This window comes from Pelobates fuscus, chromosome 13 (genome assembly GCF_036172605.1).
Source record: "Pelobates fuscus isolate aPelFus1 chromosome 13, aPelFus1.pri, whole genome shotgun sequence".
Taxonomy (NCBI): Eukaryota; Metazoa; Chordata; class Amphibia; order Anura; family Pelobatidae; genus Pelobates; species Pelobates fuscus.
In genome coordinates, this window is record NC_086329.1 from 105,868,817 (window position 1) to 105,880,849 (window position 12,033).

General features: G+C 40.2%; 1 protein-coding gene across 1 annotated transcript; it reads right to left on the minus strand.

Annotated features, from left to right (window-relative positions):
* Positions 1-990: 990 nt before the first annotated feature.
* On the minus strand, positions 991-11,201 carry LOC134582679 (protein kinase C delta type-like). Its single transcript, XM_063439329.1, has 9 exons — positions 10,502-11,201; positions 9,972-10,072; positions 5,554-5,715; positions 5,345-5,436; positions 4,158-4,220; positions 3,904-4,042; positions 3,425-3,616; positions 2,206-2,334; positions 991-1,101 (listed from the first exon to the last, which is right to left on the minus strand). Exons 1-9 carry the CDS (start codon positions 11,199-11,201, stop codon positions 991-993), a joined length of 1,689 nt encoding a protein of 562 aa, XP_063295399.1.
* Between the last annotated feature and the right edge of the window lie 832 nt (positions 11,202-12,033).

Consider the following 12,033-nt stretch of genomic DNA (forward strand, 5'->3'; position numbering starts at 1 on the left):
AGAAAACTGGGCAGACTAGATGGGCCGAATGGTTCTTATCTGCCGTCACATTCTATGTTTCTATGTTTCTATGTTTAAAGAGATGGGTTTTAAGGTACTTTTTAAAAGATTGAAGACTAGGGGAGAGTCTGATGGTGGTAGGCAGGCTTTTCCAAAGGAAAGGAGCCACCTGTCAGGTCCCCTGCCCCGCGCCGCTCGTGGCGACCTTGCTTACCTCATTACAGCGAGCGGCGCCATCTGGTCCCTGTCTCCAGACTGGCAGTGTGTCTGACGCTGCACCCTCCAGAGCAGCTTCCTTATATGTGTGCTGCACCCGGTCATGTGACCTTGCACACAGTGATGACCTCAGAGACCACAAGGGAGGGAAGAAACTCCTCCCACATGTCGTGGCTAACACTAATTGGAGATTAGCCAATCAGACACACCCTGTGTGTATATAAGCTAACCCCTCCCTTTCCTCAGTGCCCTGTTGTGGTCTGTGGTTTACCATTGAGCGTTGCACTTGTTATTTGGATTTCCTTGTTACTGATATTTAGCTTTGTCTCTCGTTATTCCGTCTCTCTGTTTCCCTTGACCTCGGTTCATGTTTTGACTATCCCTTTTTGCATAACCCGACCATTCTAAGGATCGGTATTGCAATTCTCTCTTCTCTGTCCTGTCTGCATGTTAGGGTTCCCTAGTGAACTTTACACCTGGCAGAGGGGAGAGGTGTGAGAGGAGCGACTGGAGAGGAAACTCAGTCTGGCAGCAACATTCATTACAGACTGTAGCGGGGTAATACGGCTTTTAGGAAGACCAGATAGGAGAGGGTTACAATAATCTATGCGAGAGATTACTAGACAAGGACAAGGTCCTTAGTAGTATCTTGCGTAAGGTAGTAGCGGATGCAGGCTATGTTTTTAAGATGGAATCTACAGGATGTGGGTGCAAAGACACACAGATACACACTTACCATAGGAGAACATGGTCTTTTTGATGTTCAAGCTACTGCTATAGTTTGACCAAGATGTGGCCATCACCATCTTCTTTGATGGACATCTCTTCTTTTCTTTCATTACCGACATTCCTAGATTGTGAAGGACAGGCCATGGATGACTTAGTCTTCAAATAAAGAGGTGTTACTTAGCAGAAAAAAAAAATTTCTTCTGTGGTGTCTATCTCTTGATACGGTGTCTGCAACAAGAAATGATATGTAATTAGTTTAGCATCATATGGCATTGCCTACTTCTTACATATAAATAAGAATGTACAGCTTATTATGGTCACAGTAATGGTGGGGAGCAATTATTATTATTATTGGCATTTATATAGTGCCAATAGAATCCGTACTGCTTTACAATATTATAAGAAGGGGGGGTTTAACAATAAGTAAGACAATTACAAAAAACTTACAAGAATGATAGGTTGAAGAGAACACTGCACAAACAAGCTTACAATCTATAGGAGGTGGGGTATAAAACACAATACGACAGGATATAGCAATCAAAAAGTATAGGATTGAAGCAAAAGTGGAGGAGAGATAGAGTGCTGCCTTTTGGAGAGAGCAAGGGACAGGTATGTGAGGTAGAGGTTCATCTGGGAGGCCATACGCTTTCCTAAAGTGATGGATTTAAAGGTACTTTTTAGAGATTGAAGACTAAGGGAGAGTCTGATGGTGGAAGAGAAGGAGCTCAGTTTTAGAAAGATTGAGTTTCAGAAAGTGGAAGGACACGCAGTCAGAGATGGAAGAAGGGCAAGCAGTGACACATTGCATGATGGCAGGGGAGAGGTACGGGGAGGAGAGATTTATCTGGGTGTCATTGGCGTACACGTGGTGGTGGAATCCAAATGAGGTAATAAGTTTGCCAAGAGATGCAGTATAAAATGACAATAGAAGGGGACCAAGGACAGAGGCTTGGGGGACTCCAACCGAGATATGACGAAGGGAGTAGGTATCATTAGAAAAGGAGACACTGAATGAGCATTGGGACAGATAGGAGGAAAACCACGAGAGGACAGTTTCACAGAGACCGAGTGATTGAAGAGTTTGAGGAAGGAGAAGATGATCAACAGTGTCATCTATTAAAGCAGTTCTTGTTAAATGGAGCCCCCTCTTGGATATGATCACTGGTGGATCAAGAAATCAGTTTTCATCTTGTTGTGGTGGAATTATTATTCTGTATAATGTTTCCTCATTTTGTAAATACTGATTATTTGTGTACTTACCAGCAGTGACAAGAATGGACAGGTCACTTTGCCCCCCTCTAGATCTTTCCAATTAGTGTTAGTGTAGAAGGGGTGCTCCCGAATGTTCCTTCCTGCCACAGCACGTGCATTAGGATCCTTATCCAGGAGCTAGAGAGAGAGGATACACTGAGTATAATTTACTTTATATCTCTGTAACACTTTGATGTACAATCTTTAATGCATACACAACCAATCACCTCTGATGGAGGACGCCATTTTAACCTTCTAACAAACCTCAGATGAGGCAGTGCTTGTGAAAAGTTAGTTGTAAATGTATTACATTAACTAAAATCTCGATTATATGACTGACCAGTAAATACGGTTTTTTTTTTAATAAAGATTTCCTCTTGTGTTGTCCAATCGGAACATAAAATGGCTGCTTGATCTGTCTGTCGGTTGCAGGCAGAGAGTAATAAATAGGATTAATAAATGAAAAGAAGACAATAGGCTCTGATCCAGAAGTCCCAAAACAATGAGGGGCCAATGGAGCAGTACCAAAGGATGCCCACTGTTACTCTCCCTAAATCTGGGGAATAACCCACATTGTACAAAGTAAAGATAAGAGTGGACTGGAGTGTCCACATTAGTGCTGGGATTTCTACGGGTATCCGTGTACGCAGTTATATACGCTGGTAATATCTATAACTAGTTGTCTCTCACCCTGTCCTGTTTATGGGTTCTGATACTTTTCCACACTACTGTTTTTCCCCCTAGGATTATTAAAAGGTGGGGCTTCCCTCTGCTTTTTTCCCCTCTTCTTTTTATGTTAACTCTCCCACTAGGACACCCCAGTCCACTCTTATCCTTAATAAATAGGATTACGTATTGTAAATTAAATGTCAGTGTTTTTATCTGCCATCATTATTAAATATTAGTATTAACCCATTAAACATCAGGATTTAAATAATGTCAGGCGTTAGATAAACACCCCAGCACTCCATGCCGCTATCAAACCCGTGCAAAAGGGGGCGATAGGCATGAATGGGGAATACCTAATCTTCTCAGCACGAAACATAAGTTACTTTCACTATTCCAGTTGGTTCTTTAACCTGTTTAGAACATATTACAATAAATATAACTAGTATCGATTCCCAGTAACGACCCCATAACTCCACCAGTATCTTCTTTAATGTTTATTTACATCCCCTATCATTACATCCAATTAAAACATTAACCGGCACATTCTCTATCACCTTACCTTGTCCAGGAGGTCTGTAGGAATGCTGCACAGCCAGGTGGGGTAACGTGGGTTCATGTTTAATACTTCCTCTATGAACTCCTGTCTGCTGAGACTGGTATTAAATGGGTACTGTCCGGTGATCATGCGGCAGAGAATTACGCCAAATGACCACCAGTCTGCTGATTGGCCGTACGGTTTGCTGCTGAGTACCTGGCAAAACCCATAAGATATGCAATTGTATTAAATATGGTATTAAATGTACCAAACCTATCACATTCTAGAGATCTTCATACATTACCCATCTTTCTATTATTAAGCTAGTCCAATAACGTTCCTGTCAGTCCATCCATTAATACTCCGATACTGCCCTTATACCCAGCTCGTGTTAGTCATCATTCTACTGCTCGTTATACACCCCTTTAGCTACTGCATTGCTCTTATACCACTCCACATAACCCCCCTCCCTACAGTTCACATGACCACACCCTCTAACTAACCTCTGGCGCCATGTAATTCAGTGTGCCAGCTTGTCCTCTGGTTGTTGTTTCTGTAAAGATATTTTCTGCCGAGAGACCAAAGTCAGCTATTTTGAGATAGCCGTTGGCACCCAGGAGAATATTGTCTGGCTTCAGATCCCTAAATGATGAAGACAGATATAAATGTGAGATATAGGACAGAGTAGAGATATCAACACATTATTTCTTGTTAGAGTAAGTTACCGCTTACTAAATAAACAAACGCTAATACTGACCGATGAAGGATCCCCCGGGAATGGAGATACTGGATCCCACAAACAAGGTTTGATGAAAAGAACCTGGAAAACAGAATATAAAGAACATAAAGCAATCTCCCCAAACAGTAATAGTAAATAAAATAATAAAATATACCTGGGCCAGGTACGAGTATCTATACATCATGCTAAACACTCTGCTACCAATATAAACATAACATTTTCATTTTAAACAGGACCTGTCCTTGGGAGATTAGAGTTTACTTTATTATCATTAATATTGTTATTCTATATTGTTAACCCTTCTCGGTTCTCTACCATGAAGCACAAGCTGCTCTATGATTCTTCCAATTTGTTAGATGTAGAAATCAATCTAAAAATATATGAATTTATTAAGAAGATCCATGGTCATAGCAATTTGTATTTCAAGTGTGTAGAAGAAGATCCACCCTGAAGTCAGCTTAGAGCTGCGGCAGGTCAGCTGACCCCTAGTGGCTCCCGATCTGCCGTCAGTCCGTACTGAATGTATCCCGCTGCTAGTCCTGAGTTTCTTGTTTTTTTTTTTTGTTCTTTTTAGACTATCTTTATTTTTATTTTTAAATCGAACAAAGCAGGTAAAATTATGTGTAGATGTGCAGTAATGCCTCAGACAGACGCGGAATGAGTTATTAATAAGGAACACATCTAAAAAGTTCTAAGTTGCCTCTGTATATCCAAAGATGGGTGTTTGGGCATGCATCTCAATAGTAACTTTCCCAGCTGGAAGCACCATGGAAAGCATAGTAATATACGATATCATCAGATGGAATCCATGATATCAACCGATTATCCAACTCGTCAACCATTTAAGCCATCACATATTCCAGAGGGATGTAAGATCCTCCGTCCTCAGCTAGTGAGCGAGATACCACTGAGGAGGAGGGGAAAAAAAGGGAGGGAAGAGAAAGAAAGAATAAATAGGACACGAGCATAGAATAGGATCAGAGCTGGGTTTCTTGTATTGCCTATTGTCTGGCTGATATTGAAGGGGGAATTCTGGTTTAGTACATTACCGTTAACTCAGTCTGTACCCCTGATGGATCTCCATTAATAGCTCTACTATTGAGGATATAGGTAAATACGGGGTTATATCCATAGCCTCTTACAATACTGTATCGTGTGTTAAACTCACTCCTTCCTCCTACCTGCTAGAGCTATTAATGACTCACCTTGCTTCCCCCATGGGCAGACATTCCTTTCCAGCCATGTAAGAACGGAGACTGCCCCCTGGTACGTGCTCCATGACCAGGGAGGCTTCCTCCTGTTTCACAAGACAACAAATATCAAGTTAATAGTTATTGTAATAATAATAACAGAACACAATAAGCCATATAGAAATATATAGAAATAAGGAAACGTTATGGACAGCGTTTCTTACCTGGGTCTGGAAGGCAGCGAGTCCCTGACATAGGAACGGACTGCCGCTCGCCATTTTCAGTATCCGCTCCTCCCTCTGAATGGTCTTTTCCTTAACTTTATCTTTCTTTATTACTTTAAGTGCAACAACCTGACCTGTGTCTTTGGTGGAAGCTAGCACAACCTGAGCATCACATAGAGAGAGGAGAGAGCCTTGAATCAGCCACAATGTCACAAACGAAGGGGGAACTTTCAGCTACTTTTTTATTTAAAACTTCATTCAGTGGGGGCATATTACAGATATCACGTGGTAACATCACTTCGACACCACCTGAGGGATGTCTATACAGAGCTTGGGAACCTACCTGGAAAAAACCTACATAAAGAATAAATATACATAGCTCTGGAAGATACCTGAGAACCCTATATCAGGGATATATATACATAGCTCCGGGACCTAACTGAGAACCCTATATAAGGGATATATATACATAGTTCTGGGACCTACCTGACAACCCTATATCAGGGATATATATACATAGCTCTGTGACCTACCTGAGAACCCTATATCAGGGGTATATATACATAGCTCTGGGACCTACCTGAGAACCATATATCAGGGATATATATACATAGCTTTGGGACCTACCTGTGAACCCTATATCAGGGATATATATACATAGCTCTGGGACCTACCTGAGAACCCTATATCAGGGATATATATACAGAGCTCTGGGACCTAACTGAGAACCCGATATAAAGCAATATATATACATAGCTCTGGGACCTACCTGAGAACCCAATATAAAGCAATATATATATATATATAGCTCTGAAACCTACCTGAGAACGCTATATCAGGGATATATATATACATAGCTCTGGGACCTACCTGAAAACCCTATATCAGGGGTATATATACATAGCTCTGGGACCTACCTGTGAACCCTATATCAGGGATATATATATATACATATCTCTGGGACCTACCTGAGAACCCTATATCAGGGATATATATACAGAGCTCTGGGACCTAACTGAGAACCCGATATAAAGCAATATATATACAGAGCTCTGGGACCTACCTGAGAACCCTATATCAGGGATATATATACATAGCTCAGGGACCTACCTGAGAACCCTATATCTGGGATATATATGCATAGATCAAGAATTATTTATTTATAAAATATTTTACCAGGAAAGATACATTGAGATTTCTCTCGTTTTCAAGTCCTGGGTCCACAAATCATTGCATTGTTACAGTTAGTGTACAATAAAATACAAAATTAATATACAATATATACAACATTTAACATAGAACATGTAGGAAATATATAATCAACCATGACAGGTACATTCTGTTTTGAGGTATGTAGAGAAGGATCTCTTAAAGGACTTTAAACTTAGGGAAGATTTTAATTTGTGCGGGAGGTCGTTCCACAAATGCGGTGCTCTGTAGGAGAAGGAGGATCGGGCTGCTTTCTTTTTATATTGAGGTAGACTAAGTAAAGTGTTGGTACTGGATCGGAGGTTGTAGGAAGTGGGAACAGCCGGGGAAAGCATTGCGTTCAGGTAGGGTGGGAGTTTCCCAGAAAAACTCTTAAACACAAGGCTAGAAAGATGAAGGGTGCGTCTGGATTCCAGCGACAGCCAGTTTAGTTCTTTTAGCATGTCACAATGGTGGGTCCTGTAATTACATTGTAGCACAAATCGGCAGAACGAGTTATACAATGTGTTGAGTTTATTAATGTGGGATTGCGATGCAGATGCATATACTACATCCCCATAATCAATGATTGGCATCAGCATTTGCTGTACAATCTTTTCCTTTACTGTATGGCTTAGGCAGGACTTGTTTCTGTACAGGGCACCTAGTTTTGGATAAAGTTTAGATGCAAGCTTTTCTATGTGCAGGCCAAAAGATAGATTGGGGTCTAACATCATACCCAAGTATTTGAAAGAGTGGACTGCGGTCAGTGTGCCATTTGAAATTGTTTTGATGGATAGGTGAGAATTGTGTAATTTGTGTAATTTAGGTACTGTTCCAAAGATCATTGTGACAGTTTTGTCAGTGTTTAGGAACAGTTTGTTTTTTGCGATCCACTTTTCTACCTCTGTAAACTGGTCTTGGAGCACAGCCTCAAGCTGCGGTAGATCGGAATTGCTCGCATAGATTACCGTATCATCTGCGTACATGTGTACATTTGAGGATTTGCAGACATTAGGCAGATCATTTATAAATAATAAAAATAGTAGGGGGCCGAGAATGGAACCTTGGGGAACACCACACGTGACTGGGAGAGGGAGGGAGTCGCTGTCAGAAATGGACACATATTGCGAGCGTTCCGATACATACGATCGAAACCAGTTTAGCGAATGATCACCAATACCTGAGTTTTTGAGTTTGTGCAGTAGAATGTCGTGGTCTACTGTGTCAAAGGCCTTAGCAAAATCAAGGAAAATAGCTCCAGTTAGGTCTCCTTGTTCCATGCCAGTTTGGATGTCATTGCAAACTTTTAAGAGGGCAGTTGTAGTGGAGTGATTCTGGCGAAAGCCCGATTGATCAGGGGTCAGATAGTTTGATTGTTGGTAATACTCACATAGTTGCGTATGGACACATTTTTCTAAGATTTGTGACAATACCGGGAGCAATATAGGGCGATAGTTAGAAACCAAAGTAGTGTCACCACTTTTATGGATAGGCACTACTCTTGCAGTCTTCCAAAGTTTGGGTAAGTATCCAGACACCAAGGATTCATTAATTAGAGTTGCGACAGGTTTAGCAATTGCCGGTGCACTGAGCTTCAACAGCATTGCTGGGATTTGGTCAGGTCCGGACTGGTTTTTCATTTTTAGATTATTAAGATGTTTTTCAATGACACTAACAGATACAGGTCTAAAAGTGAACTTATCTATATTGGGTCTTTGCAAATTTAGTGAGACCTGATCCACATTTGTAGTTTCAGGATGCGTGCCATCTATTAGCTTGGCAATCAGGGTAGTAGAGCATCTGACAAAATAATTGTTAAAGGCATTTGCTATATCTAAGGGAAGTTGCAGGGTTTGGTTATCCACTTTGACAGTGGAGGGTTGGGAGTGGATTGGGGGAGTTTGTAGTTTATTTATGACTTTCCAAAAGTTTCTAGGGTTTGAGATGTTATTGTTCAGATTGTCATAGAAATATTGGGCTTTGGCCAATTTTGTTTGTTTTGTGCATATATTTCGCCATTGTCTATATGCACAGTGATTATTCATAGAGCCAGTACGCTTAAACTTTGACCACAAAGAATCCCGAAACTGGTACATTTGGATGAGGCCAGCTGTGATCCAGTTCATATGTGCTCCTTTTACCCTCAACTTACGCAGCGGGGCATGCAGATTCCAAACTTGTAGGAGTTCAGACTGAAAGAATTCAACAGCACAGTCTAGATCCGGGATAATGTTTAATCTGTGCCATGGGAGGTTCTTGATGTCCTTTAGAAAGGATTCAAGATTAAATTTTTTGAAGGACCTTGTTATTTTAACCTTGGGAGCGGATTTAATAGCCTTAATTTTGCGCACACAGTACACTAAACAGTGATCACTGAAAGTGTTTGGGAGAACACCGGCCTCCTGGATTCTATCAGGAGAAGTAGAGAGAATCCAATCTAGTAGGGTATGGTTAAGGCTTTTAATATTTATGCGAGTTGGGGAGGAGAGAATGAGTGCTGTGTAAGGGACATATAGATCTATATTCTAACTAAGGTCTCAATTTAATATTTTTGGATAAACTTTGATAATCAAATGATTACAATCTGTTAGAATTTTTTTTTTATAAATGATTTACCTACATACATTTCCTATAGACTGTAATGACTTCAGTAGATAAATAATTTGAAAAGAGATTGTGAGCATTTGAAAAGCTTACCCAAACATTAAATCGAGACCAATGTCTGTAATTCTAATGTGAATAATAAGAGTTTAGAGAAAGATACAAAGATTCAATAGCACTCCACATAGTATTTTGTGCAACTTTGAGATTTGTATTTCATGTATGTATGGATGAAACCTATCACCTTCTTTTATTTATTACATTATTCATAACTCGATTGTTTACTTTTCTTAGATTTCTGTTCAATATTGTTTTCAATATGTTTTCAATATGTTTACTAAAAATTATTTGAGAAGATTTAATAGAACTGTTAGTATAAGAAGCCATGTTAAACATCACAGAATAGAAGAGTTCTGGAGATTTTATTTGGAGTCTCAATAGAATGTTCTAAATACTTTTCAGATCTGAATATGTTTTCCACATTCATGGATGATACACAGATTTATAAGAAAGTTAATCTCAATGAATTGTTATAGGAAGATAATGATGATTATGAGACCTATAATTGTTCCCAACTAGATCAATAGATGTATTAAATAAGGTGTAGACATTGCTCGTTGACTCACCTTTCCAAAGCTCCCCTGTCCCAGCACTTTGTGGAATCTATAACCGTGGAATGACAGAGGCAGTGACGTCTTTGGTTCAACCACAGACTGTCCACTTACTCCTTAAAGAATTAACACATATAATATTAGTCTCCACTTCAACATAAACACAGGGACCAACTTAATTTCTCTAGTACCCCACATTCGCCCTACAAATCTTCTGAACCCACCCAGTTATATGAAATAATAATATGGTTTGTAAATATCACATCATGGACCATTTCATTAAAACAATTTTATAGTTTGTGGTACATTAGCCATGAATATCTTTGGCTAATTCCTAATGGATGGATAAATATTCTAGATAGATCAAAGGGCTTGAAATATTGGTCTGTACCATTATAGTTTAAAAAAACCATCGCCTGAGCACTTATGGTCACTGAATTGCAGGAGATAGTGATTAAAGAGAGATAGTGAATGGGTCAATTGAGGGTAAAATCTCTTATATTTTAAATTGACCAATCTCTTTAAAGCTGGTAGGCTCATCTTACCTGCCACACATTCATCGTCGCTCGTTGGCTTGTTTTCTTTCTTAAAGCACTTTTTCTCTCCTATCTCCTCCCTATCTCTTTTCTCCTCTTCCTGCTTTCCAGGGGAGATCTTTATCTTTTTCTGCCTAACTTGTTCCTTCTCCTCCTCATCATATTCCCTGCTTCTTTTCCGGGCTTGTTTTCTGGGTGGAGATGTGTGACCGCCTTTTCCAGCAGACTTTCTCTCACTTTTCTGACCAAGTTTTGAAGATGAGGAGAACTTTGGTCTTTTCTGCATGAGCTGCTCCCCATGATCGCACTCCCTGCTTCGTTTCAGGGCTTGCTTTCTGGGTGGAGATGTCTGATCGCTCTTTACAGCAGACTTTCTCTCACTTTTCTGACCCAGTTTGGGAGACGGGGAGAGCTTTGGTCTTTTCTGCATGACCTGCTCCTCTTCATCATGACTGGAGGTCCTGTATCTTTTCTGACCCTGATATCTGATGCGTTCCTCAGCAAGGAGCCGTCTTTTGGGTTCTCTCTCTCTCTCAATGTCCTGCTCATTGCAGCTCCTACTTCTCTTTTTCCTGGAATGTCCAGGAGATATGCGCTGTTCCTGCTCTTTTGAACCGTTACTGAGTTTTCTATATTTGTTTTTAAATTCGTCAGAATTTTCCTGACTTACCTCAGTTTTCTTATGAGAACGCTTTCTTGTTCTCTTCATGCTTATATTATACTGTGTGAATCTATTGCTTTTAAATTCACAAATATATTTAGCAATCAGCTAATTAATAATAGTAACAATAAATAAATTATTGCCAATCTCACTCAAGCAATGCAGTAGCCACTGTCCACTCGCAAGGTGTCCAGTCACTCTGAGGGTAGGTGAGTTTGACATTGATTGTTTCATCGGATGATGTCAGAGTATTTATGATGTCACTACACCTGTCCATATATGGAGATATGAACTGGTCAGTAATGGAGAAACTAATATCTTATCCCAGTTTTATAAGTCTCAGGATCCCCATCCAACAGTGAACTAAGAGTCATGGTAGAAACCTTTTTTGGATACCCCTGCTCTATATGGGTGACAGGGAGATGTGAGTTATTTTCATTAAATTAATTAATCAATCAATCTCTAAATAATAAAGACACTGTACGGGTCCCTTCAGTCTGTGTTATGAAAGTTGCATTTCGCCAGCAATTATCTGCTATATGCTAACAACAGCCCCCAACTTTTCATGGGTGCTCCCAAAATAGTGATACCGAAGCACACACACAAACACAAGCACACGCACACGCACACGCACACATACAAGCACACACATAGACACACACTTACACACACTTACACACAGGCACACACGCACACACAGACACACACAAACACACACACACACACACATACACACACGCACACAAGCACACGCGCATGCACATACAAGCACACACATGCCTCCTGGCCACATAAACAAACATATAAAAGCATCCAGTGATATAGACAAGTATAGACACTCATACAGTGACACCAACATCACACATACATCCGGATTAAA

What these genes read in the sequence shown, in the direction of transcription:
- LOC134582679 (XM_063439329.1), bottom strand. Translation starts at nt 11,201, where the DNA reads ATGAAGAGAACAAGAAAGCGTTCTCATAAGAAAACTGAGGTAAGTCAG. An exon ending in CTGCCCATGGGGGAAGCAAG is followed by an intron (nt 4,221 to 5,344) that starts GTGAGTCATTAA and finishes TCTGTTTTCCAG; the next exon opens with GTTCTTTTCATCAAACCTTG. An exon ending in TGAATTACATGGCGCCAGAG is followed by an intron (nt 3,617 to 3,903) that starts GTTAGTTAGAGG and finishes GGGTTTTGCCAG; the next exon opens with GTACTCAGCAGCAAACCGTA.